The 26,024-nt window shown below is 57.8% G+C and overlaps 1 protein-coding gene across 1 annotated transcript in view; it reads right to left on the bottom strand.

The window, feature by feature from the left end:
- Nucleotides 1-26,024, bottom strand: part of CACNA1C (calcium voltage-gated channel subunit alpha1 C) — a 431,475-nt gene that overhangs the window by 40,311 nt on the left and 365,140 nt on the right. The window contains 12 exon segments of the mRNA XM_021092981.1: nt 1,278-1,361; nt 1,820-1,903; nt 12,118-12,228; nt 12,690-12,848; nt 13,890-14,091; nt 15,349-15,495; nt 15,788-15,840; nt 16,692-16,799; nt 17,539-17,626; nt 19,109-19,215; nt 22,941-23,000; nt 24,089-24,218. Of these exon segments, the coding sequence (XP_020948640.1) occupies nt 1,278-1,361; nt 1,820-1,903; nt 12,118-12,228; nt 12,690-12,848; nt 13,890-14,091; nt 15,349-15,495; nt 15,788-15,840; nt 16,692-16,799; nt 17,539-17,626; nt 19,109-19,215; nt 22,941-23,000; nt 24,089-24,218 (1,333 nt within the window).

Genomic DNA, 26,024 nt, shown 5'->3' with positions numbered 1-26,024 from the left:
GGTTTATGGGAAGAGGTCAAGGGATAGTGTACACACGCACACACACGCACGCACGCACGCACGCACGCATAGGACAAAGACAATCCTGGTCCCAGAGACAGAGGGGCAATGGACTCTGAGCTGCAGGGTGAGCAGGGAGGGGGTGAGAGGCTGATAAGGGACCTTAGGGTGAGTGTCCTCCTAACACCCATCTGCTGCGGGGGGCAGGCAGTGCTTCTGATTAGGGGGATCAGGAGGTAAAATTACATCTGTTCAATTGACTGGCAGCAATCGCAGGGTGGAGGGGCAGGTAAGGACATTCGGAGAGACGGTGGCCGTCATGGGGTCATTTCTGACACCTGAGATCAGAACTCTAGTGCCCCTGCTCCATGCTGTTATTCAATAGTTCAGTGCATCAAAGGTGGTACAAATGCTACCCAGTCTCTTAACCGAGGAACAATCATGGCGAGAAACTAAATCACACATGTTAAGGACCGACCGCAAGAAGGCTTGCCTATAGGTAAAGAAGAAGGTTGAACATGCCGGGACGGGACATGTGCAGGACTGGGAGGGCTGTATAGGAGGAGGCAGGTCCGGGGGAGTGGGAGGCACAGGGCCTTGGAGGGGGGGGCAGGGGTGGGGCCAGGGAGGGGAGAGCCAGGCAGGGCAAGGTGGGTTCTCCATTCTCTCTGGGCAGGTTCACAGGGGTGCTGGGACTCCCACAGCAAGTAGAAAGGCTGGCCCCCCACCCGGCCTGGGGCCTCTGCTGAGAAGAGGGCAGGCCATTCTCCCCCCACTCCCAAAAAGGCCTGGAGGGGCTCTCAGCACGAATATGATAGACTGGTAGGGCCGGCCAAGTCCCAGCCCTCACCTGGTTCCAGGTGAGTGATCCTTTCCAGGACACTGGGGGCACAAAGGCTGGGGTTGGGGGGTGGGGGAGGCCAAGGCCTGGGGGCGGAAGTGGGGGAAAGGGTTTGGGTTCGGGTCCAACCAGGACCCCGGGCTGCATCCTCCTGTACAGTGTGGGTCATGCCAGGCTGATTGTAAAGGGGAGAGAAAAGGATGCAGCGATCAGAACTCCAGAGGAAAGGGAGGCCTAGCTCGTTCCAAAAGTTAAAAGGAAAAGATTAAAATAAAGCAAAAAGAAAAAAACCCTTTAAACCAAGTCAAACAAACCAACAGGAATTCCTAGGTGGAGGTAAGGGGTGGGGGCGCGGGGAGAGAAAGAGATAGGAAGAGAGCAATGGCAGTGGCATGAGAGCAGGCATGACGTCGCAGGGCAGGGCCGCGGTACTTACGTTTACCTCGGTGATCGCTATATCAACAATGCTACCCACAACAATCAAGGCGTCAAATGTGTTCCATGCATCACAGAAATAGTGCTGCATGGGCAGAGGAGCCAAGGGAGGGGGGAGAAAAACCGACAACAAAGAAAAACAAAACAAAAGAGGAAAATGAAAAAAAAAAAAAAAAAAAAAAAAAAAAAGAAAGCATGAGAGAAAGGAGAGAAGAGAAAAAAATGAGAAAAGAAAGAGGTTATGTGGGCATACTGGACCCTCACCACTCTACCGTCTGGAGGCGCACGCCTGGCACCTACCGCTCGCGGAGCCTGACAAAAGCGGGATTAGTGGGGCGCTGCGTCGGCGCCCGAGGAGGGACCTCCCCCCTGCCCGCGCCGCGGCAGAGTGGGGACAGGGGGTGCTCATGTCCCCCAGGACGGCGGCAGGTGTGGAGAGAAGCATGACTGAGGGGAGAACAGGAAACCAAAAATAAACAAAAGGAGGCGGAGAGAGAGGGGGACGGAGGCGAGGAGGAGGCGTCCGGGCAGAGTCATACTCACATTGGTCTCACTGAGAATGACGTCAATTACGCTGCCAATTACGATGAGGAAGTCAAAGACATTCCAGGGGTCACTAAAGTAGCCCTACACGGCGGCAGGACGGGAGTGAAAAGGAAGGTTAGACAGACAAGAACAGAGCATGCGCACCAAAGAGCCGCCGTCGCCGCCGTAGCTGCCGGAGTCCGAGCCCGGGAGGGAGGGGGGCCTGTCCCCGCTTGGGCCTGCCTTCCCTGTCCTCTTCCTCCAGCCCTGGCCTCCTTGCAGCACCCCTGCACCAGGCCCTTCCTACTTCCCCAGGGCAGGGGGTTGGCTGTTATGTGCAGGCCCCACGCTGGATGGGGCTGGATGGGCCCTGCGGCCAGCACCTCAGGGGTCTCCAGCCCTCCTCCATCAGAGGGATTGTCTGCAGGAAGGGAGGGGACACAGATGTGGACCTGGAATTAGAGAGCAGCCATCAGTGTGGTCCAGGAGGGTGGCCGGGCCCTCTGGGCTCAGGGGTGACTTGTGAAGCTCAAAAAGGCGGGACCAGGTCCTCAGAGCAGCCTTGTCAAGGATGACAAGGTCACCCTCATGCCAGCCCTGGACGTGTCCTAGGGCTTCTGGACAAAAGCTTTCCTGACTGAAAGGACACAGAGGCAGGGCCAGTCCCAAGGTTTGGCAACGTGGGAGGTGACCCTAGATGGTCTCTCTGGGTATCTCCCAGGATGTCCCCCCTGCTCCCCTGCCCCGTCATTCTGACTCAGGACCCTGCTGCAATGCCACCCAGGAGAATGGAGTTCTCAACACCTTCCCTGCAGGCTGGTGGGGGCGAGGGACATAGGCATCTAAGGAAGGAAGGGCACCAAGGCAGTCTGGTGGGGTAGGGGTGGGGGCGAGACCGTGTTCTGACTCCATCCCTTTATCCTGCACACACAGACTCTGTGTGACACTATATTCTGGGAAGGGAACAGATGAATGTTTTTAAAAGACTGTTTGAGGTACTTGGACAACTGGTCAACCAAGGATAGGCTGTCCCAGTTGCTGGGAGGGTCCCCGAGTCCTGGGTGGGCAGACTCTGCAAAGGGAGGACGGTTCTTGGGTCTGGACCACTGCTTCTCAGAGTGCAGGGGACACCTGCAGTGGCAGTTGTACACTCAGAACGCCAGGGCCAGTCACCCTTCCCTGGTGGCATTTACTGCCCTTTGGCTCCCTAAGGACTGTCCTGCAGAGGGGGCAACATAGGCCTGGGCTTCTGGGAGATGGATGTGGAGGTGGGTGAGCACCCAGGGTCCCTGGAGATGCTCCCGGCTGCCTCTTCCAGCTCCCTCTGCACTTCTGACCCTGGCTCCATCCAGCTCCCTCGCCCCCACTTCCCAGCCATGCCCCTTTCAGAGGGTCACCAGCCCTGCTTCCAGGGCTGCTGCTCTTAGTGTGGAGGTCAGGTCATAGAGAAAGGGGCCTCGTGGTTCCCAGGCACTCCTGCCACAAGAAAGCAGCCTGGGCAGCCTGCCCAGGAAGCAGGGGTTGGCCGGGGCTGGCATCAGGTGAGGGTCCTGCTGGCTTCCCAGAGTATTTTTCTGAATCTCCCAGAGCCTCTGAAGCAGGGACTTCTCTCTGTCTCTGTCTCTCTAGCTCTCATTTGAGTCACGTGCTATGAGCCGGAAGGAAGCCACTCCCTCCCAGGTGGGCACACACAGGGCATGATCTCGAGGGCGGGGAGGTAGAGAGTGAAGACCCACAGGAGGACAGATACGCATGAGTGTTAAAACCAGGCTGTCGAAAACACGGCGGTTGTTGGGGGGACCTCTAGGTAGGAAAACCATCTTTGTGGGCAGAGCTGTTTGGAAGGAGGGAAGGGAAAGCTGGAACCACAGCAGAATCCAGGAACACTCAGCATCAGCCTAGGAAACCAGTAACAAAGCATTATTGGGGCCTGGGGGCAGGAGGAGAGCAGCCTGGGCGTCTCGGCGCTCAGGGAGGAGGAGGCGCTGCAGTCTTTCACTCACCAGAGGACCTGAAACAGATGGTGAGGCGGTCTCAGTCTGCAATGTGGCTGAGGGAGAGATGGAAGGGGCGGCAGGCAGGCAGGCAGAGGTTAACCAGCTGGGGGCACCTCACATGGGGGGAGCCAGACCCCAGGGGACACTGTAGCCCCTCCACCCGAGCATGCTGGGCACCCCCTCTCAGGCTCCTTTGTGTCCGTGCACAGGACAGTCAGCTCCTCTGTGACCACGGCCTCCCCCAGCCTTCCAAGGCCAGCATTTGCTGGGATGTCCGCTGGCTGGCCAGGCTCATGCCCCGCCCTTGCCCTCCGCAGGCTGTGCTACTAGAGGTGTTTGGTTGACCTCTCTGTCCCATGGGCCCAGTAGCAAGGCCCCCACTGGCTGCAGAGACCCAATGGTTCCCAGCTGGGGAGGCTACACATGGCCCGAGATGGGGGGCGGTGACAGGGTCCCTTTAGGAGGCAGCTTCCCCTGACCTGTCCGCCCCTCTTCCTGCCCCTCAGTCCCACAAGCCCATCAGTCCTCTAAGCTGGACCATGAGCACAGTTTCAGGTCCTGCTGCCAGCCCTTCCTTCCACCCATTCCCTTCCGTGTGTGTCTACAGGTGACCAGGGAGACACCTGGCTGATCCCGCTCTCTGGAGCCTGAGAGCTCAGTGTCCCCCACTCACCCCAACCTGTTTCCGCCCCTCTCCTCATTTGCTGGAAACCATGGGTGATACGAGGTGTGATGGAGGAAGCAGAGTGGGGAAAATATCATAGACTTCTCCTCTCATGAAATCAGTTTGACCAGGAGCCAGGTCATACCCGTCACTCATTCTTTTCCTGGTGATGGGGTCCCAAACAGGAGGGTAGAAGTCAGGCTCAGGGGAAGGGATTTCTGGGCTCCCCTGGAAGTGGTAAACCAAACCTCTCAGCATCCAGCTCCCCAGAGCCAGGCAGGGCTGACTGCCCGGGGACAGTGTCTGGGGTGGAAGCCTTCCCTCTCCAACCCTGACCCTGCAGGTCTTGGGCAAGTCACCGGGCTGATGGGAATAATCCCTCTCCCGAGTGTGCTGACCCTCCACTCTCAGGCTGCTGTGGCAGAGGAGATGTGTGACCAACTGACACATCTCCTCTTAGCACATGGTTACTGGGAAAAACAGCCACCAAAGCATCGCCTGATGCAGTCCACGTGCACAGGGCTTTTGCACGTTCCTCTGTTGGGTTATCTGTGCCCTGGTTCACTCCGTCCTGGAGCAATTCCAAGTGGAAAGCAAAGCAGCAAAGCAATGAGGTGTGGTGGTTGGGGTGTGATCCCTGAGGTGGCGTGTCTGGGGTCCAGCTCTGGTACTTACTGGCTGGGTGACCTTGACCAGATTACTCCCTCTTGTGCCCTGAAGAGAGGAGTGGCCGCTACATGGGCCCACGTTCCGTTTCCGGTCCTGAGAGCAGGGCTGCAGCAGGGAGGTCCAGGCATGTGCCCTGGCCCCTGAATTCTGGGCTCCCAGCCCCTTCCCCACCCAGAGCAGGGTCTGTGCTGTGATCTTTTCAGAGGTGGCGCAAGCTCTAACACGGATGGTGTGAGAAGCCACAGAGATGTGCTCGCCGGGGCCGTGCTGCCCGCCCTCAGGAGCTGCAAGGCAAGGCTACTGCCACCGCTCACTTTCTCCTCTCCTCTGTTCCCTCCTGCCCTTCCACGTTGGCTGCCTCTAACAGATCCAGCAGAAAGAAGCAAAGGGACTCAGAGGAGGTGACTGGAAGATTTTCCTGGTGGGGACAGGTGTCTCGGACTCTGTCCAGGGTCACTGCCCCAAGACGGCTCCCTTCCAGGACCACACGGAGCTCAGGGATCAACATGGGAGGCTGTGGGACTAGACGTGGCCACATGAGACGGGGTGGGAGGCCGTCTGGAGGGAGGGAGGACAGGAAGGAATTACAGATGCTAGGGGAGGACAGGTGAGCAGGGTTTAATGGGAAAGGCCCCTGAAGGTGGACAAGAGGGAGGGAGGACCACTCGGACGCTGGGGATGGGGGAGAGGGAGAGGTGCAGCAGGGCCTCTGAGATGCTCTGCAGAAGCTGGAGGAAGGGGTCAAGGCCTCCAGGGCAGGTGGTGCCTAGAGTGGGAGGTTGGTGTGTGCTTGGTCAGGGAAGGGGGTCTGAGAGAGGCACTGGGTGAGCAGAGTCAGCGGGTGGGTGTGGGAGGCGGCCCCCGGTCCTGGGAGCCCTGGTTTTCTTGGGTTCTGGGTACTGGGGGGGCTGGGCTCAGCTGGCAGCAGAGTCATACTGGTAACTGCTACCACGCAGAGATGATATAAATTGTATGACATTAGGATGCCATTCAGACATAACAGTAATCAGGGAAATGAGTGGCATCTGGGGGGAGGCATGGCTGGCGCACAGCTGCTCCCGGCCCCCAGCAGCCCTCCCTCAGCAGCTCCCACCCGCAAACATGTCCCTTCAGAGGCTGCAGAATGTCACAGCATAGACAGCCTGGAACAGGGTGGGGGGCAAAGGGCAGCAGCAGGCAGGGGCCGAGGGAGGCCCAGGTGGGTGGTGGTGAAGGGAGCTGTGCCCCGGGTTCTTAGGGGAACACACCCTCTGAACTGGACATGGGCTCTGATTTTTCTTAGGAAATAAGCTTTTTCTCCCTTGGGGGACTTTCAGAGACCGTCACTCATTTATGGTTCTCACTGACACACAGTGAGTGCTTCTGGGCCCCTGGAAGTGTGCAAGGTGTGGGCAGAGCACGAGCCAGACCTGACGCGCAGCCCCCCAGTGAGGGTGAGGGGACAGGGCTGTCGGCTGGGCTCCTCTGGGGCCTGGGGAGGGCCGCTTTGTGCAGGTTTATGGCAGGATCCCACTGCAGCATCAGCCAAAACGGGGGTTCTAGGGGACAAGGCACGCGCAGACACATCGCAGGGATGCAGGCACTTTCAGGTCAAAGGGACATGGCGAGCACTGTAGAAGGGGACAGGAAGGCAGAGGACAGCAGCCTTGGGGGGAGTGGGGAGGACAACTCACCCCTCGCTTGGGGGTGAGCTTGGAGCTGTCTGGCCTCCTGGAACCCTCTCCTGGTCCACCCAGCAGAGCAGGCCCTGGGGAGAGTCCCCCAAACCTGGGCTGATAGTCCTACCCTCTCACCTCTGTGCCCTCCCCACCCAAAGATCTAAAGGGCTGGCGCCCCTTAGCGCTGCCCGGCTGGGCGGGTGTGACCCACTGCAACCTTGCAGCCCCCGAACCTGTGCCCACTTCCTAAGGAGTTAACAAGAGCGCCCGCCTCCTCCTATGGGAACAGCGACCGTGCCTCCGGGGCTTGGCCAGGGTCAGGAGTTCACTCACGCAGCATGGCTGTGACGGCTCCCATGACCATCTGGTCTTGGCCTTGCCATAGCCTCTGTGGCAGGGAGTCCTTCTTCCCCCTCCAGCAGGGCCAGGCTGGATGCCACCACCTGCAGGTGTGGGGACCCCTCCCCCTCCCAGATGTGGTGGGTTCCTCTCTTTCTTTGTGGCGGGAACCCAGGGACTTTCCCACGGCCGCATCCCACAGCGTGAATAACCTTCACATTAAATGATGAAACGTAACAGCTCACACTGTCTTTTCTACATGAAAGCTTTCCGAGTCTCCTGTAATCATTTTTCATCATTCCTAGTGACTTCTGTGCCCTCAGGCTCTAGACAGGGGAGGGCCTGTCCCCACGTAACAATACTCAGTCCAGGGAGGCACCCCAGCACAGCCCTCTGCACCCACCTGGTCTGGGATACTGGTGGGCAGGCAGCAATAGGGTGCAGAGGAACGGGGGCCACCCCGCAGGCCCAGGCCAGGGGCTGCCTGCCTCCCTTCTCTTCCCTCCTGGCCCTTTTAAAGGTGGCAGACACCTGGGGTGCAATTCTGGGTCGCAGGGGTCATGGGGTCCCGCTGATGGTTTGGATGAATAGGTTTTGTGTGAAATTAAGTAAGAGGCTGATGAAGCCCTGCCTTTAGCCCAAGGTAGTGGCTCTCACAGGGAGCATCTGCAGGGCCACCACCTGCACTGAGGATTAGGAGGGTGGCGCCACGGATGCTGAATGTCCTGCTGTTTGTGGGACAGTCCTGTCCAGGGGAGAATGGTGCTGGGTCCTGAGGGACTACGTGGGTGCCGAGTGCAAACAAGGCACGTGGGTTATACTGACCTTGAGCTGTGATTCCGAGGCCTCACCTCTGCTCTTACTGGCTCTACGTTTTGTGTGGAATGAATTCTCCTGCCCTACAGATCTTCCTTCCCATATGTAACTTAGGAATTACATATGCAGTTTTATGTTAGTGTATAGTTGTGACTTTTCCATACATAAAGATTTAAATTTCCTCTGAATTTTATGTAAGGAAAAATAAGGAGGTATTTCAAAGTATTTGTTACAAAAAGGGAGCCTTGGTTCTAGATGGACTGAAGCCCACCAGCCTAAAAGAATGTCCAGGTTTCCACACAATTTTCAAAAAGGAAATGTTCTCGCTGGTTCTTGGGAGTTTTTAAGTTGACTTTTCCATGTTGGTGAGGACGTGCATATTTCTTTATTGGCTACACCCTAGGCATTCAGAAATTCCCGGGTCAAGGATCGAACCTGAGCCACAGCAGTAACAACGCCAGATCCTTAACCTGTTGTGCTACCAGGGAACCTCCAGGACATTCATATTTTTTTCTTTTTTCTTTTTTTTTTTAAATGAAAGTTGCAATGTTTATTTCAGGTTCTCTCTCTCTCTTTCTTTTTTTGGCCACACCCACAGCATATGGAAGTTCTGGGGCCAGGGCTCAAACCTGCGCCACAAGAGACCTGAGACACAGAGGTAAAAACGCAGGAGGCTTAACCCGCTGGGCCATCAGAGAACTCCCAACATTCCTATTTCTAATGTAGTTTTATCAGCACTGAATCTTGGCGGGTAACCAGCCACGAGTCACAGATTCTCCTGAACGGGACCTGCGGGTTCCTCAGGCAGACATTCCCCAAACGATTGTACACGATGCACAGGGAGATTCTCCCCTGGGCAGACCAGTCCCACACGTCACGGGCACTTAGCAACCTTGGTCCCACCCACTCAATCCCAAATGTCGGTCTTGCCCCCTGCAGATTCCCAAACCTGTGTCGGGAAGAACATGAGCTCTGTGAGACGTGACTGGCATTACACAAAACCAGTGAGGCAACAAACAAACCCAAAACAAAGATGGCCCTCCCAGAGGGAGGGAGCCCCTGTACTGGGAGCCCTGACCTGGGCCAGCCCCGAGCGCCACACACCAGGGGCTCTGTGTCCCTCCCTGGGAGAGCTGCCTGCTGGCTTAAGGCACGGTCACCCTGCTAGGGCGGCCAGCCTCTCAGCTGCGGAGGCCTGTGCAGGTCTGCCTCCCTCGCCAGCAACTCTTGGCCGTGACCGGAGTGGCTGGGTGGAGGGTGGAGGGGGTTTCCTCCTAGGATGTCAGGGTTATCACCCTGGGGCTGGAATTCTTCTGTGTCCTGTTTCCCCAGGGTGCTCCCCTGACAGGTGCACAGGCTGGAATGGCGTTGGGGGCCCTCGGGGAGGTGACTAAGCCATGTCGGTGGAGCCCTCAGGTGTGGGAGCTCCCTAACCCTTCTGCCTGTGGAGAATACAGCCCTGCTGGTGCCTCGACCTTGGACCTCCAGCCTCCAGACCATGAGAAACAGGTTTCTGCTGTTTCTAAGCCCCCCGGCCTGTGGCATCTATCACAGCAGCCCGCGCGGACTGGCATGGCTGTGACCCCACTCAGGCCCTGCTAGGCCAGTCTCCCCACTTCACTGAGGGATGAACATGGAAAGGACAGAGCACGTCTGAACCGCGGGCCCCACCTGCCCTCCCGGCTCCCTCCAGGTGATGCTGAGCGAAGCTGAGCTTCCTGTCCTCAGCCTCCTAGAATCTTCTCTCGGTGGGATCTGCGGGCAGCAGATGATTAAGCAAGAAATAAACTTTGCTTTGTCAGAAATGAAGCCTCACAAAAATTACTGTCTCATGCAGAAATGCACATCTAACTTAAAACAGTTAGAAGGAGAATTACAGCGGGTGGTGGGGTTGGAGCCAGAGGTAAAGCCGGAGAGAAAGAAGATTTTAGCTGGGAATGTAAGTAGCTGCTGAAGACAAACCCAGTTTCCAAAAGAGGAAATGGCCCTGATTTGTTTCCTTTCCTGCCAGTCACCCCACTTTCTCCTCTGTCTCCTGGTCCTTTACTGGCTCTAAGGGGCAGTCTGGCCCCGGCACTGGGCATGAGAGTTCCTGCCTGTGGGGTCTGCTTGGCACCTAGAGAAGCTCGGCCCCATCTGCCCAGGCTGCCCCGGCAGGGTTCGGGGGCCCCTTCTCTAACTCAGGTCCTCGAACCCTGCCCCCACCCTGGTGCTTCTGTTTCTTCATTTCGGAACCTCTCCTTGCGCGTGCCCCCCCCTCCCCCCGCGCTGGCAGAGCTGATGTGGGTGTCAAGGGAAATCACGGCCCAAGTAGGATGCAGTACCTGAGGGCAAGGTAGGAGGGCTCAGTGGGTGCAGACAGGTCCCCTCCCTGGTCACCTACTGGGGGCTTGTCCTGTTCCTCCACCCATCGGGCCCCCTCCTGGGGCATCTTCCTCATGGAGGACAAGGAGACAGTGGAAATGGTGAGTCCATGTCTGAGCACTGGCCCTCCGCCTCAGAAGCCCCCTACCGACTGTGTGTGGGGCAGGGGTGCCCCTGGGGAGCCCCAGGTGGCTGGAGGATGTGGTTGTGTGAGGAAGACAGCTTGGCAAAGGGGAACCAGGTGCTGGGTCTTCAAGGCAGGAGGTTCTGGATGCAGTAAAGTGGATGGGGTAGACGGGGCACTGGCTGCTGTTCTTGGCAGAGCCCTCCCTGACACTCCCTGCAGCCCCTCCCTGTCCCAGCCTCCCTCTGCTGGCCCAGCCCTCATCTGTCCCTTTGCCACGAGCCCAGGGGAAAGGAGTCAGCTGGTGGCCACTCTTTCTAACATGTCCATGTCCTTAAGGAATCCCCGCCCGGGGCAGGGCCAACAGTCCTTCCTTCCCAAGACAAAAAAAGCAGTTCTATGGATGATGGAAATGGCTCTGCTCGGGGGCACCACAGCCAGGACCCTCACTGCACAAGTGAGGCTGGAAATAAGACAAAGGCTGCCTTTGAGGTCGGCAAGTCCAAGGCCAGCCGCCCTTTCTCAGCTCAGACTTCCAGACGAAGACCATGCTGGCCTGGCTTGGCCTCGCTGCTCAGGGCTGACCCTGAGCCACCACCTTGGCCTCACAGCTGGGCTGCTGCTCCCCTGGGCAAGGCCTGATCAGGGCCGGCCTGGGGCTGCGCTGGGGGAGTGGGCCCTACAGGGAGCACCTTGACCTCTATGGTCCTGACCCGCTGGCACCTCGACACCAGGTATCCCAGCTCCTAGCCCAGCAAAGCGCTGGAGGGGACCCATCGGCTTTCCTGAGACACGAGGAGGAGAAGTGTCTAGAGGGTCCACGCAATGAGATGTGTGCAGTGCCCGTAGCTGACTGAGATGTTGGCTGAATATTAATTCAAGCACGAGGATCTCGTCTATGAACAGGGATCTGACGGCCAAGGGCTGTCCCTCCCGCCCCCGCTAATTTCGGGCAGGTGAGCATCTGAGTGGAGATGGGATACCTGGCCAGGGCCCTTGCTGGTCGCCTCCTGCTGACCTGTGTCGCCTCTGGTAAGGCCAGTGGAGGTGCGGAAGAGAAGGCTGGGAGAGCTGCACAGCCCAGCCTATTGGAATAAGTGCCCCTTTTCCTCCCCTCCAGCTGAGCCCCCGTGACGCCCCCTCAGGGCAGCCACCCCAAGTGAAGCCCAGCCCTCGAGCAGTACGGGTGAGCTGATTAGGGAGGGCACAGATAACCCAAGTGCCAGGAATCCCCCTGCCCTGTCTCATGCTGCCAACGGCTCTAATCTTCTCTCGCACCCCTTTTTTCTAGAAGCTGCTTACATGCAGCAAGGCACAGACATTGCAGGTACAAAGGGGCAACGGAGCAGCCCTGAGGTGGGAACTCCGTAGGCAGAGACACTGACAAACGCAGGCAAACGCAGCCCTGGGTAGAGAACAGAGCCTGCGGGGGGGTCTGGGGGCTGAGCCTGCAGAGGTTTGGTTTCCAGTCTCTTCCAGATGGTGCGCCAGGGCCGGGGCGGGAGTGGGAGAAGAGGATCAGCCAACCTCCTGGAGGGAGGCTCTGCCCTGGGGCACAGACCGCGGGGTGGTGGTGGTGGGGGGAGATCCTTCAGGGGCTGGCCGCCACCCCCAGCCCTGCGGCATCTCTGTCAGTCCTTCCCCGAGATCCCCGCCCCAGCCGCTGCCTCCGCCTCCGAGCCTACCTTGGGCTTGAAGGCGATGAGCTTCAGGATCATCTCGACCGTGAAGAGGCCGGTGAAGAGCATGTTGAGGACGTTCATGGCGACCTTGAACAGGCAGCTCTGCCCGTAGTGCTGTGGGGAGGCCGCGAGATGAGCCGGCTTCCCTGCCCCCGCCCCTGTCCCCGAACCCGGCCCAGGGACGGGGCACACCTGCGGGCCGTCAGGGGGACTCAGGAGCCTGGGGGTCCCTCCCTTCCCCTCCGCCTCTGAAAACACGGGAGGCCGAGCCCCCACCTCGGGTCCCATTGGTGGACAACTGTGCAGAGATTCCTGGCTCTCAGGGGGTCCCTGTGGCTTGGACCTCTGAGGACAGGTGATGCCTCACTGACAGTGACGGCTATTTCAAGGTCACCCCGTTCTCCATCTCATCAACCCGGGTCTTGTATGTCCTGCACCCTCAAGAGGAGACTCGTCTCTCTGTGAAGCTGCTCCTCCTGCCCCTTGGCCAGTGTGATGGCGACAACTGCCCCCCCGTGGAGTATTTACTCCCCCCGACCCCCCGCCACTGCCCTCGTCACTGGCCCTGGACTGACCTGCATGGCCAGACAGATGGTGTTGAGCAGGATGAGGACGAACATCAGGTACTCAAAGTAGGTGGAGTTGACCACGTACCACACCTTGTACTGGTGCTGGTTCTTGGGGATGTACCTCCGCAGGGGCCGGGCCTTGAGGGCGTACTCCACGCACTGCCGCTGGGGGGACAGGGGACAGGAACCTGGAGGATGGGGGCGTACTCCACGCACTGCCGCTGGGGGGCAGGGGACAGGAACCTGGAGGATGGGGGTGTACTCCACGCACTGCCGCTGGGGGGCAGGGGACAGGAATCTGGAGGATGGTTGGGGGGGATGCAGAGGAAGCTGCACACCGTGGGGGTGGTTTTCTGGGGTCTGAGAAATCATGAACCGTGTCAGTGCATTTATAGGCTGAGATGCTCCCTGGACGTTTCCCGATGTTCCATCACTCCCCTACCACGGGGGTACCCTCTCTAGTCAATGTCCTTCTCAGAACGTACTCAAGGGGTTGGGGTCGCTTCTTTCCATCTCAGTGATGCCCGCCGCATCGTGGACACTTGGTGGCGTCGATAAACACCTGCTGCCTGCCGTGGGCCTTCTTACCGATTGTCTCCTACCCCAGCCCTCGGGGCACTTTGCTCCCCATCTTTTCTTTCTGCCCTAATGACCTAGTAGTAGCAGATTGTCCACGCTCACTAACTGGCCTCCCTCCTTCCTGTCTTCGTACAATCAGACGTTGGCCTGGGGGGCCAGAAGGTGAGTCTGAACTGGAAGTGCTGAGGTCAGCGCTACCAGGGGTCTGGCTGGCCTGGGGGGTGGAACTCAAGTCCCTCCCAGGCGGGGGGGGGCCAGGGGCTCTCCTTGGGCGGCACAGCCCAGCCCACCCGTTGGCCTGGCTCCTCACGACAGGGCGCATCCAAGGACTGGCGCTGCCACGTCTCCCTGCTTAAGACTTTCCTCTGCATTCTAGTTAAGAAACAGAGGTTTCTGGCCCTCTCGCTCTTGTTCCCATCTCCACACATCCCCGCCTCCCCCGCCACGTGCCAGCTTCTAGGTGGGGTGCAAGAATCTTTCCCCATGGAGTCTACAGATGTGGGAGGCTGATGGACCCGGCGGGCAAGCGTTTGGAGCTGGGGCCCGCAGGGTTTGCCCTTGAGCCTGTGGTTCACGGAGGGGATGCGGGTCTGTCCTGACCACGGCCTTCTGGGCCGGGCTGGGTACCTGGTTCTTGTCCAGCTCGCAGTTCTTGTACTCCTGCTCGCCCTGCTCCTGGAAGGTGACGATGACGAAGCCCACGAAGATGTTCATCATGAAGAAGGCGATGATGATGATGTAGATGATGAAGAAGACGGAGATCTCTACGCGGTAGTTGTAGATGGGGCCTTTGTCCTCCGTGTGGGAGTCGATGGAGCGGTAGAGCAGCCTGAGGGGACAGCCCCGCAGGGGAGGGGATGGCACCGCTGCTCCCAGGTGTCCCCAGGCCAGGGAGGTGGGAGACAGCTCTGAGCTGAGAGTCAGGAGGTCAGGGTTCGAGCCCCAGCTGTGCAACTTGCAAACCACCCAAACTCTCTGAGCCTCAGAGGCCTCATCTGCAAAATGGAGACAGTGATTCCCGACTTTCCTACCCGGCCGGGGAGCGGCTATAACATATAGGAGGGCGTTTTGAAACTGTCAAGAACTCTCTAGATGTGACAGGAGCCATGGGCATTGATTTCAAGTACTGGAAATATTGGTAAACATTGCAACAGCGTTGCTGTTTCCCTGGCAGAGACTCAGAGGAGGATGTTGCAGTGAACATAAAATAAATCTATGTGGCGGCGAATACCCATATAGATAAAAAACAGCGCAGGCTCATTCAGCAGTGGTGGGGATTAGACTTGGGTCACCCGTGTCGGCCGTCCGCCTGGGCTGGGCTGCGCGCCTGGCAGTCCCGCTTCCCTTCGTGGATGGGGTTCCCTCCTCTCCTGCCTTGGATACGCATGCTCTTTGCTCGCTGTTCTCCAGGTACTACTGATCATGCTGCCTTTTAATAATGGTGCCTCCCACCTAAGATCCATGTGCTATTGTTGACTTAGAAACATCTAGAATCATCTGAGTTAGATGATCGTGACACTGGGATACACATGGGGGCTCTGGGAAGTGGGTGTCTGTGCAGAGGTACATGGAGCACAGGGCACTCCTGGTGGAGGGATGCAGTGTGAAGGCCTGGGAGGGGCCTGGAGGGGATGTGCTGGTCCAGGCCTGGCAGCACTGCCTCTGCGGGAACTTCCCACTGTGAATACAGACAGGGCTCCTTCAAAGGAGAGTCTCATCAGTGGGTATCTCTGCCGTCTTCACCCATGTGCACGCCCTCTGGGAGTGTGACCTTGAATCCCCGGGTGACCCAAGGGTGCTCACCTGGGGAAACCCTCCCCACTGTCTCCCAGACGCCAGGAGGGTGATGACAGACATCGCTGCATCAGTATTGGTTGGGAAGGGGAGCTAAAAGAAGCACGTTTGGGGTTGAACTTCCAAAATGTTGACATCTTCCAAAAGAAGAAGAGGTATGCTTTAGCAGTGACCGTGGCCTGCAGATGGTTCTAGAAACACAGCCTCACTGTTTGGGGAGGCCACAGATAAGTATGATTTCTGGGAAGGAGGGTGGGACATCAGGAAAACTGGCCTTGATCTGCGTACTCACTCTGGCCACCCCTCAAAGGTGGAGACGGTGAACAGGGCCATCATGGCCGCCAGGACATTGTCAAAGTCGAACTTGCTGTTCTCCCAGCTGCGGGGCTGGATGATGGGGTGGTCAACCTCCCCGTCCTTGTATGTGATGTAGTTCCCCCTGAGAAAGGGGGAGAGAACTGATTCTGGGTTCTCCCCTCTCCCCTCAACCCCACCCACCAGGGACCCCTGGCTTGGGGGCGGGGTGGGATTGGCTAAGCTTAAACCCACAGATCCAGCCGCTGGGAAGGACATCAGTGGGAGAACGTTCAGGAATAGATGGTCAGTGGGAGCAGAGAGCCCACCCAGGGTCACTGCCATTGAGGAAAGAATGGGCTGCCCTCCTCTCAGGCCAAGCCACCCACCGCCCAGAGTCAGGCAGCCCGGGCACCGGTGCCACCGGCCAGACTTACTTGCATTCGGCCTCCGTCTGCTTGGAACTATCTGAACAGGTGTAGAGCTTTCCCTGGAAGGCGGAGGAGCAAAGTGATTGGAGACGCTCCTTCATCAAGACATCAGTCAAAGCTGATGAGCGGTCATCTCTGCAGCCCAGCTCTGTGCTGGCGTCTCGGGGCAAAAAGCGTAAGACTGCAGAGCCCAGATGGGCATCTCGGCTCAGAGAGAGCAGCCGGCCCACAAACACACCCAGGGCTGCGGGGACTCAGCCAAAGGGAACTCCAGTCTGAGGAGGCTGGACCGCCCCCCTCCCAGGAAGGCCTCCAGAGGGAGGTGGAGCAGGCAGGGCAAGGAGCTGAAGTCTGTGGAGGGTTCAGGGGAGTTTTCCAAGGGGAGGGGGTGAGAGCCCCACATGGAGAAGGGCAGAAGAGAAGGACTGAGGCAGAAAAGGGTGGGCGAGGGAGAGCGGCGTCCTGTTGCCGAGGGCCAGCCAGCAGCAAGGTGAGCCCTGGAGGAGGGCTCTGCTGTGAGGTGTGGAGGAGACTTGGTGCTGGGGGGAGCCCCTGGGGCCCTGCGGGTTTAGGCAGGTGACTGACACGAGGGGACAAAGAAGAGCCCTTCCCTTTTTCCGAGAGGGAGGGGCCTGGCTAAGGCAGAGGGCAGGACACTGGTGGGGCAGAAATGCCTCCACACTGGCCTCCCGGGGCTGGGAACTGGTCCTCCTCTGGGCTGGGAACTAGTCCTCCGTGGGTCTGGGAACCAGGGCTCTCCATGTCTAGAGCTTGGGAGGGGCTGTGGTGGAGACTGCATACATCCCCCGTGTGACCCAGCACTGTCCCCTCTGTGGCCGCTGCAGCTCCGTCTGGGTCGGGGATGCTGCTGGGCGGGAAGCGGGACCACTGACCAGAGCCCAGACCCTACCTTGAAGAGCTGGACCCCGATGCAGGCGAACATGAACTGGAGCAGCGTGGTCACGATCACGATGTTCCCGATGGTGCGGATGGCCACAAACACGCACTGCACCACGTGCTGCAAGTGGACGGAAGGGGCTCGGTTCTGGGCCCGGCTGAGCCCCCTTAGGGGGGCGCGTGGCCGCTCTCACCACCCTCAGGGAATTCAGACTCAAAGAGGAAGCGCCGGGAGTTCCCATCATGGCTCAGCAGAAATGAATCTAACTAGAATCCATGAGGATGTGGGTTCGATGCCTGGCCTCGCTCAGTGGGTTAAGGATCCGGTGTAGCTTGCCATGGTGTAGGTCGCAGGTGTGGCTCGGATCCGGCGTTGCTGTGGCTGTGGCGTAGGCTGGCGGCTACAGCTCCGATTCGACACTGAGCCTGGGAACCTCCCTATGCTGCAGATGTGGCCCTGAAAAAAAAAAAGACGAAAAGAGAAAGTACCCTCTGGGGTCACTGGGTGATGGATCTGGTGGAAGCCCCACCCCACTGGGCTCTAGGTGACCCCAGGGGCAAAAGCCCTGCTAACTTCCCTGTTCCTGGGCAGCAGCGCAGAGACCTCACCACACGTGGGCCAGGGTGGTGTGTGGGTCTCCTTCGGCAGAAGCTTTGCTGAGAAGGCGGGATGTGAATGGCAGCCTTGGTTATGGTTCCATTCCACAGGGAACCAGGACTGGAATTGGGCTGAGGGCCTGGCAGAAGGGTCCCAGCTCCCACCCACTGGTCACTTCATGTGGCCTCCACCAGCACCCCCCACCTTTGCCAGCTGACGCTCCCTGGGCTGGGGGCTCCCCGGCCAGGCCTGCCCAGCTCACCTTCAGCCCCTTGGCCCTGTTGATGGCCCTCAGGGGCCTGAGCACCCTCAGAACCCGCAAGATCTTCACCACATTGATGGCGCTGGACCTGGGAGAGAGGACGGGCAGGTGAGGCTCTCCTGTTCCTGCAGTGCCAGGAGACAGTGGCGAAGGGAGTGCTGGCGGGACATCCCAGCCAGACTGGAGAAATGGGAAGCCTGCTCGGGACCTTCTCCTCGGGACTACTTTCCACCCTGGTCTTCCTCCTGTAGGGACCGGAGCTGGCCTGGGGCCGGGCCCCTCTCATTGTGAACCGGTCATGGGAAAAGCATTTACCACGAGTCATTAGCGGTGTAATGTGCTACTCAGGGGTGTGTACGGTGCCCAGGAAGCTGAGGGTGAGGCAAACCTCTGCCAAACCCCAGCCACTGAGGATAATCTTCATAAGGTTTCTGAGCCCATTTCTTCAACTGTGAAATGGGACGGCAGTCACTGCCATGAGTCTGTTGCAAGGATTGAGTGAGAAAACACACAGGAACCATCCAGCAGAACTCTTGGCACGTGTAAGCTGGCTCAGTGGTGGCTTCTATCACCATGAACTTGAAATACTGTAGGTCAGACTGAGGTGGGAGTTCCTGCTTCAGGCTGAGTGATTTAGTGGCCGTGCTGGGATTAGAATCTAGACCTGCAGGCTCCCAGGTGGACAGTTTGGGGTAAAATGATTGACGATCACAGTAAAGGATCTCTCTCTCTCTCCTAAAGTCCCCGTCTCTGCTCCTTCTAGGCCGAAAACACCCTTAGGAGGAGCCCCAGGATGCCTCTGCTCTGCCACTAGTGTGACCTGAGCCAAGTGTGAGGTCCTGACCCCAGCCTTTCTGTCCATAAAATGCTAATAACAGCCCTGGCCTGCCTGCCTCATGGGTCCTGTGAGGTCACAGAATACGTAAGTCAAGGTCAAAGTCAAAGGACAGGGTTACTTTATCAGCTGATAGATTTGGGGGAGAAACCAGTAATCAGATCCTTTTAAACCTGAGCAAGTTCACAGTTGGAACCACATTTAAATCCCCTCCCCACCCGACCCCCAAAGCCCTGGCTGTAGCCCAGACCAGTTACATCAAAATGCTGGGCGAAGGATCCAGCAGAAAAGTCTTTTTAAAAGAGTTTCTCAGGTGACTGCCCTGAACAGCCAAGTATGAGAAGCAGCCATCCCTTTCCCGCCCTCTCCTGTCAGGTGCTTTGACTGCAGACAGGTGAGGAGGGTCGGGACTGGGCTGGCCAGGCCCTAGCAGGCCTGGAGCCTGAGGGTACCCAGGAGCAGGTGGGAGGGCCTTGGGGACAGTCCTCTCACTGTGGCTGGGCCCTCCCTGTCTGCTTGGCAAGACTCAGACATTGAAACAGATTCCTGCTGGGGTCAAGGTACCCCAAGCGTCACACCACTGGGGACACAGACACCACAAACCGAAGCCTCCAGGGAGGCCCTACCCCGTCCCTATCACAGCCCCACTGTGGCCCGGCACCTCCCAGGCTCCCGCTGTCCCCTCTGACACCTTCCTAGTTCCTGCCCCCTTGAGGGCTGCGGGGACCCACTCACTGGATGCCGAAGGAGATGAGGGACACGGCCACCACCAGCAGGTCCAGGATGTTGAAGTAGTTGCGGCAGAAGGAGCCCTTGTGCAGGAAGGCCCCATAGGCAGTCATCTGGGGAGGCACAGGGAAGTGTGGCGTGAGCGGCCGGCCTCCAGAGCCCTTGCCCCACCCCCCACATCACCCCTCGCAGGGCCCAGACAAAAGCTGGGAGGTGGCAGAGTGCTGGGGGCAGGCAGGACCGAAGGGGGAGACTCAGGGCCACGAACACTGCACCCCAAAGTCTCCCAGCCCTGGACGTGTCAGCGGCCAGGCTCTTCAGTCCCAAATCTGAAGCCCTTTCATGGGCCCCCAGCCCCAGCCCCAGCCCCACCCCCGCTGCCCCTCAGCACGTGTCTGTGGCTCCAGCCTGAGATACTGAATCTGCCCTGGCCAGCGTCCCTGCACACCCAGGTCTCTGCCTCCTCTCCAAACCCTCTCCACCTCAGGCATCGGGGGACCAGCCACCCTGGCTCCCCAGGATTTTCCTGGTTTAGTCCCAGGCAGCCCCTCAGCCTGGGGCAAAGATGAACAGTCTGTCACTATGATGGCCAGGAAGACGTTCTCCTGAGAATGGCAGTCGGCATCTGCCACCTCCCAGCCTCAAACACTGCTGAGGATCTGTGGCCAGTAGCCTGAGCTCCAGTCCAACGCCTGGTTCTAGAGCTGTGCTCAGAGGGGCCGGGCCGTGTGCAACACAGCAAGAGCACAGCTCTGGAGCTGGGCCCCCTGAGTTTGACTCCCACCCTGACGTGTTTCATTTGAGTGCCTGGGGCAAGTTAACCAACTTCCCTAGGGCTCTTCTGAGAAATAGGATAAGGACACCTTTACCCTGCAAGCTTGTAATTACACCATCCTGCAGACGGAAGCTCCACGCAGGCGAGCTTCACTACAGACTGGACTCGGCCAGAGAGCCAGGATTTGAATTCTGGGTTCCTCCTGCACGGGGGCATTGGGGGAACTATTCAGTGTCCCCCTCCACGAAGCGGCATCCCCTTCCTGCAGATGCGAGGCACTACAGAAGCACTGACAGCCCTTTGGAGACTAAGAAGGGACCACATTGGGGGGATGACTGTCGGGGGTTTGCTGTTACCCCCACCTCACCACCCAGAGCTCGGGCTAGAGCTGCTGTTGATGCTCCACCACTGTCTGTCCAGTTTTGCTCATGTGAATTAAGGGCCCATGTGAAGGGTTTCAACCCAGGTGAAGGGTTGAAAGGCCATGGGGCTGTGGAGCGACAGCCAAAGGGGGACATTTGGAGCTGAGGGCTGAGAGTCTGGGAGCGGCTCCCCATCACCTGCGGCACAATTTATCTCTTTGGAATCAGAGCGCGCTCAAGGCAGCTTGTCCACAGAGCGGATCAAAAGCAAACACAGGGGAAATTGGCAAAAATAGCTCTTGCAACCTAATTCTTCCCACTTTTCTCCTGTAGGAGGGGGTCACAGGGGACTCAGGCAACTGTGTCCTGCAAGAGTTTCCAGAAGTGGGTGGATTATATAAAGGGCTGCAGGGGAATATAGTTGGAGGTCTGTCCCCAAGGCCCTCCATCTGGAGGGCTCCTTCCCTGTCTCTCAGGGGAGGTCTGGGCCCTGGGGGTGTGGGGGGACCCCAGTGCCACCATGGCTCATGTTAGTCAGGAGGCTGTGAGCTCTGGAGGCTGGGGCCTGCCTGCCACGCCGTTCTCAGTCTCAGGGAAGTGCTGGACATGGTGAGGCCTCACCAAGCTCTGGCAGAGCCATCACATGTAGAAGGTGTCCTTGGATAGTGGACAACGGGGCTCAGAGTATCCCCTCCACCCTGTGACTCTGGGCTCCTGTTTGTCAGCAGTCCTGAGAGTGTGTGTGTGTGGGCATGAGTGCAGGGAGGCCAACCCAGGCAGGGCCAGAGGAAGACTGGCTGCAGAAGCGCAAGTAGGCACTGGGAAAATGGGGCATTTGTGTGAAAGTGGCGTTCAGGGCGTCAGAAGAGACCGGGCTCAGGTGCTCAGTGCCATGTCCCCCTTTACCCTGTTTGCTGACTGCCGCCCTCCCCGTTCCTGCTCCGCAGGGTTTAACCTGTGCCCAGGAAAAGCCCTGCTGGGGAGAGAAGAGGATTGGACTCTCCAGGCAGCAATTCTGCTCACTGAGTGCATCTTATCTTGTAATTTCTACCCATGGGCCCTGGTTCCACCTCCTCCCTCCTCCGTGGAACAGCCCTTGGCATCATTCAGGCCCACTGCCATGGTCCGACAAGCCTTTCCTGACACTAGCCACCCTCCTGGACGCTAGGCACCTGTGCCGTGGCAGGACACCACCCTGAGGGCAGGGCAGAGGGGCCCAGCGGGCGGGCTGCAGGGGGTGCCTGGGTCGGGTTCTGTCCAGAAACACAGTCAGTGTAGAAGCAGGTAGAAGAGGGAGGGCTGGCCAGGAAGGGCGTGTAAAGGGATGAAGCCCCAAGGGAAAGAGTGCCGCTGAAACCTGCAACGGGCTCCAAGGAGGCCCTGAGAACCGGAAAGCGCTCTGGACGTGTGCGGCCTCCCTGAGTCTGAAGTCAAGGAAAGTCCGCTCCCCACCCCCAGGGGTTGCAGAGAAAAGTGATCGCTCCTGGTTACTCTTGCTTAGGGTCCGTTCAGCTGGAACTAGGGGGTCTGGACAAAAACAAGGCACAGAAGGTGACCACTCAAGTGGGCTGTGCCTAAGGGCTGGGTAGTGCCTCAGGCCCAGAAAGGGGGGTCTGGGGCTGCAGCACATGGAGGGTGGGCAGGATCCCGGGTGAGCCTCTGGGAGGGCCTGAGTGGCGTGTGTGTCACAGCCCGTGGCCCATCTGACTGGGGCCGGGGTGACCCCCAAGAGAACACTGCTCACACTCGCTGTCCTGCCTTGGGCGGACTGGGAAACTTAGAAATTATAACAGAGTAAACATAAGTAATATATTAATCGTATATTAATAGAAATAATAAAAGAAAGCTTAGGGCAAACCTCCGTCAACCCGAGCTGCTCAGAGGTGGTGCTACCGTGCTCGGGTGACAGGGCTGGAGTGGGTCGGTGGAGCTGTCAGCTCTGGGCTCCTGGGCTGCCTTAGCTTTTGGGGACACAGCCCCTTCTCCACCTGGGGCAAGGGGCGAGGCCGCGAGGCTTTCTGCAGGGGTCTGTCCAAAGCCCTTGGCTGGGAGACTGGCATCAGGCCTGCGATCAGTCACACAGACCCACTCCCGCCTGGTCCCATCCCACGGGCGGTGGTGACAACAGGCACTGAGGGCCCAGGCAGGGGGTCTCTAGAGCCCCCTGAGCTTTCCCACTTTTTGGTTTGTGGGGGTTTCCTCTGGGCAGGAGGGGCAAGGAGGGTTCTAGCTGGGGTCCGCCAGAGCTCCCGGAGGTGGGGCGGGGGTGTATGGTGCCCAGTGCGGGGCCAGCATCCGTCACTGCCAGCCAAGGGCCTCTCCTAGGCTGACAGGAGGGCCTGGGGCTGGGGGCTGGGTGGGGGCGGGGGTTTCTTCTGGCTTCCGAGCCTGACAAAGTGCATGGCACAAAGTGAGGCAAACAAATTCGTCTAGTTTCAGGCTTGAGAGTAAAAACGAGAGTGAAAGAACCGAGAGAGGAAAGAGACAGAGAGGGAGAAAGAAGGCTTTGCCGCGTGCATTACCTTGAGGATAATTTCTAAGGTAAAGATACTAGTGAAGACATAGTCAGCGTTGCCTAGGATCTGAAAGACAAGCACACCCGGGTTAGTGGCTCCCAGTGACCCCAAGACAGAAGCGTGTGTTAGGACAGAGCAGCCAGAGCCAGCACAGCAGGAGGACAGGAGAGGAGGGGGCGGATTACCTTCAGAGCAATTTCAATGGTGAAAATGGTAGTGAAAACAATGTCAAAATAAAACAGAATCTGCAAAACAAAGAGAAACAGGGTGGGGATGGGGGAAGCCGGGGAGGTCAGCGGGGTCCAAGAGGGGAGTCACACTCCCGAAGCACAGAGCCTTCCCGCCTGAGGCGTGGAAATGAATCTGGGGCCAGAGGCCTGGGCACAGCACTGGTCCCCAAGGCCCCAGATGGGTGAGCAAAGCTCCAGGCTGACTCTGTTGGTCCTGGGTCTGGGCGGGTGCTTTCTTCCTAATTCAATTTATTCACAAACCCAAATCAGACCCCTGGGATGCTTGTCAAAAGGACAGAGTGGGGTTTCCTTTTTTTTTTTTTGTGCGAAGATGCAAAATGCTTAACCCACACTGGCATGGCTCAGCTGGCCCCTCGCCCTGTGGGGCCTAAGCAGGTGCTGTGCCCTTCAGGGCAGGAGGGCGCACCCAGGGTCAGGGAGGCTCCAGAGTTCCTGTTTACTGGGTCTCTGCTGGTGGGTCACAGCAAGGCCTGCCTTTCCCAGTAGGGAGGCTGTGGACCATGCTGGCTGCAGGACCGTCAGCTGGCTTGGCAGGGGTCTGGCTTTAGGCTGCTGGACTCCTTGCTTCATGCCCACTTGGTTGTGGTCTGACTAAGTTTCCTGGCTTGGAGATGTTGAAATTATTTTTCTTGCTCACCAGAGCTTGGGGTGGGTCTCCAGTTTGGATTTTACTCTGCGGAGCCTCTCCTCGGGAAGGTCAGTCTCATGACAGCACCCACCCGCCACTGCCCTCCAGGGACAAGGACTGGCCAGAGGCCTGGGGGCAACGCAGGAAGTCAGTGGCCTCTCTCTACTAAGTTACAGGGCAGCAGAGCCCTGAGGAATCGCCAGGGTAGTGAGTCCTGACATGCCAGTCAGGCTGGGCTGAGGTGCCGGGTCCACATTCTCTTTCCTGCTAATGGTCTCGGTTTCTACCAAAGCTCTCATCTCTTAAGGAAGCATCTGCTGTGCCTCTGATCCTGAGAGCTGGAGCTGCACTTGGGTTGAACCAGGAGGTCAGCCAGCCATAGAAGCTGTGGGTAGGCCGGGTCACATTTGGGTGGGGTGCAGTGGGTGCTAGTGCAAAGGACAGGGGGGCGTACGTGGTTCCTGAAGGAGGTGTGCTGCACGGGGTCCTCGGCGGCCAGCGAGATGCTGCTGAGCAGGATGAAGAAGAGGATCAGGTTGGTGAAGATGGAGTCATTGACGATGCGATGACACTGGAGGCGGAACCTGCGGGAGGAGGGGATGTCACACGGGGGAGGGGCCCCAATCCACCTTGGCAGGTGGCGCTTGCGGGCTGGGCAGTGGGCCCTCCAGCCCTGAGTCATCCTGTTGCAGGGTGACCACATGACCACAGCCACAGCCCACCCCACCACACCCCTCAGGCCTGCCACCCCCAGCTACACACAGCTGCCACTCTGGAGGCCATGCTGGAGACCTCTGGGAAACTCCACATCTTCTAATGCCGCTGGGATGTCATCCACTGGCTTTCGTTTGGGGACTTCTTTCCCCATCATTCAAAACGACCGCTTTATAAGATCTACTTCATATGGTTCTGTACAGGGAATGACAGAGCTACCCAGAGACGTGGATGCTATGAGGCTGGTCAAGCCTGGACTCTGAGGAGGTTTGCTCCCGAGGCAGTAATTCAATCCCACACCTCAGCATAGTTACAAAGAAGGACACACCTGACCCTTGGGAGATCCTCAGTGCCTAGGGTGTCTTATACTGACTCATCTGGGCAGCAGGAAGGGCGAGGGTGTGGCTATCATCTTCATTGTACAGCTAAAGCTACTGAAACCAGGATGGAGGGGCTTGTGCATGTAGCCTACAGACTGTGTGGGTGTGTGTGCATGGGGGTGTGTCCGGGCTTGAACCAGGCCTTCAGACTCTGCCCCTGGCATGTCACTGACTAAATGTTCTGATGGAGCTTACTGATGCAGAAGCACCACATCCTGGAAGGAACAAAATCTTTGGGACAGTTTTGGTTCCATGAGAGTCAGGAAGGTCTGCAGTGACCCTCCCCTGAAAAAAAGAAACAACAAACCAATCTGCTGAGCTGGGTCTGTGTGACAGGCAGCCGGATGGGCAGAGGGGACTGAGGACAGTGGCACGGCTATCAGGAAGCTGGAGGGGCCTGGGACTTCTCGGCTGAGCCAACACCCTCAAGGAGGATCTGGAAGAAAGCTTCCCAGTCCTAATTTAGGTCCATGGGAATCATGAAGGTCACAAGCAAAGATCAAGATCCCATCAAACTACTAAGATGGGAAACCAGAAGATACTAAAAATAAGTGATTCGGACCCCCAAAGACTGTGTATATTGGCAATACCGGATGTAGATGATAGAGCAAATATATTGGAAATATTTAATTGGAAAAAGAACTTGACCACAAAGCTGATGACTCAATAAGAAACTCAGATATAGACAGATGGATCTAGAAAACCAAGCAGCAAATGGAACTATCTGAAATGACAAAATATACCTGGATATAAAACCTGGTTTATGCAGTAACAGAGTTGAAGAGAGAATTGAGAAATTGGAAGATACATCTGAAGAAATGGCCCTGAACTCCAACCGTGAGACTAGGAGATAAAAGACATGAACCCGTGAATGTGTGAGTCAGGGAAGACAGAAAGGAGGGTCTAACACGTGTCAACCTGGAGTCCCAGCGGACCAGCCAGAGAGAAGGAAGACAGGTGGTATATAAAGCGACTATCCTACAACTTTCCAAGAATGAAAGTGCTTCAATGGTGTTCAAGCACTGACAAAAATATAGACCCATAGACCTAGGAAGCACAACATAGTCCAAGCAGAATAAATGGAAAGAAATCCACATCCAGACATCTGGCAGCAAATGTGCCCCACACCAGAGGCAGCAGGTGATGTTAAAAGCAGCAGAGATAAGGGCCGTGGTTTCCTACCAAGGAATGGTGGCGGGAATAATACATCTAATGCTCTAGGGCTAAAACCTGTCAACCAGAATGTCTACATACGGCAAAACTATCCTTCGAGAAGAAGAAATAAAAACAATTACA

Source organism: Sus scrofa, chromosome 5 (assembly GCF_000003025.6).
Source record: "Sus scrofa isolate TJ Tabasco breed Duroc chromosome 5, Sscrofa11.1, whole genome shotgun sequence".
Taxonomy (NCBI): Eukaryota; Metazoa; Chordata; class Mammalia; order Artiodactyla; family Suidae; genus Sus; species Sus scrofa.
The sequence above is the reverse complement of the archived record's forward strand: the minus strand, read 5'-3'. Positions and strand labels throughout refer to the sequence as shown.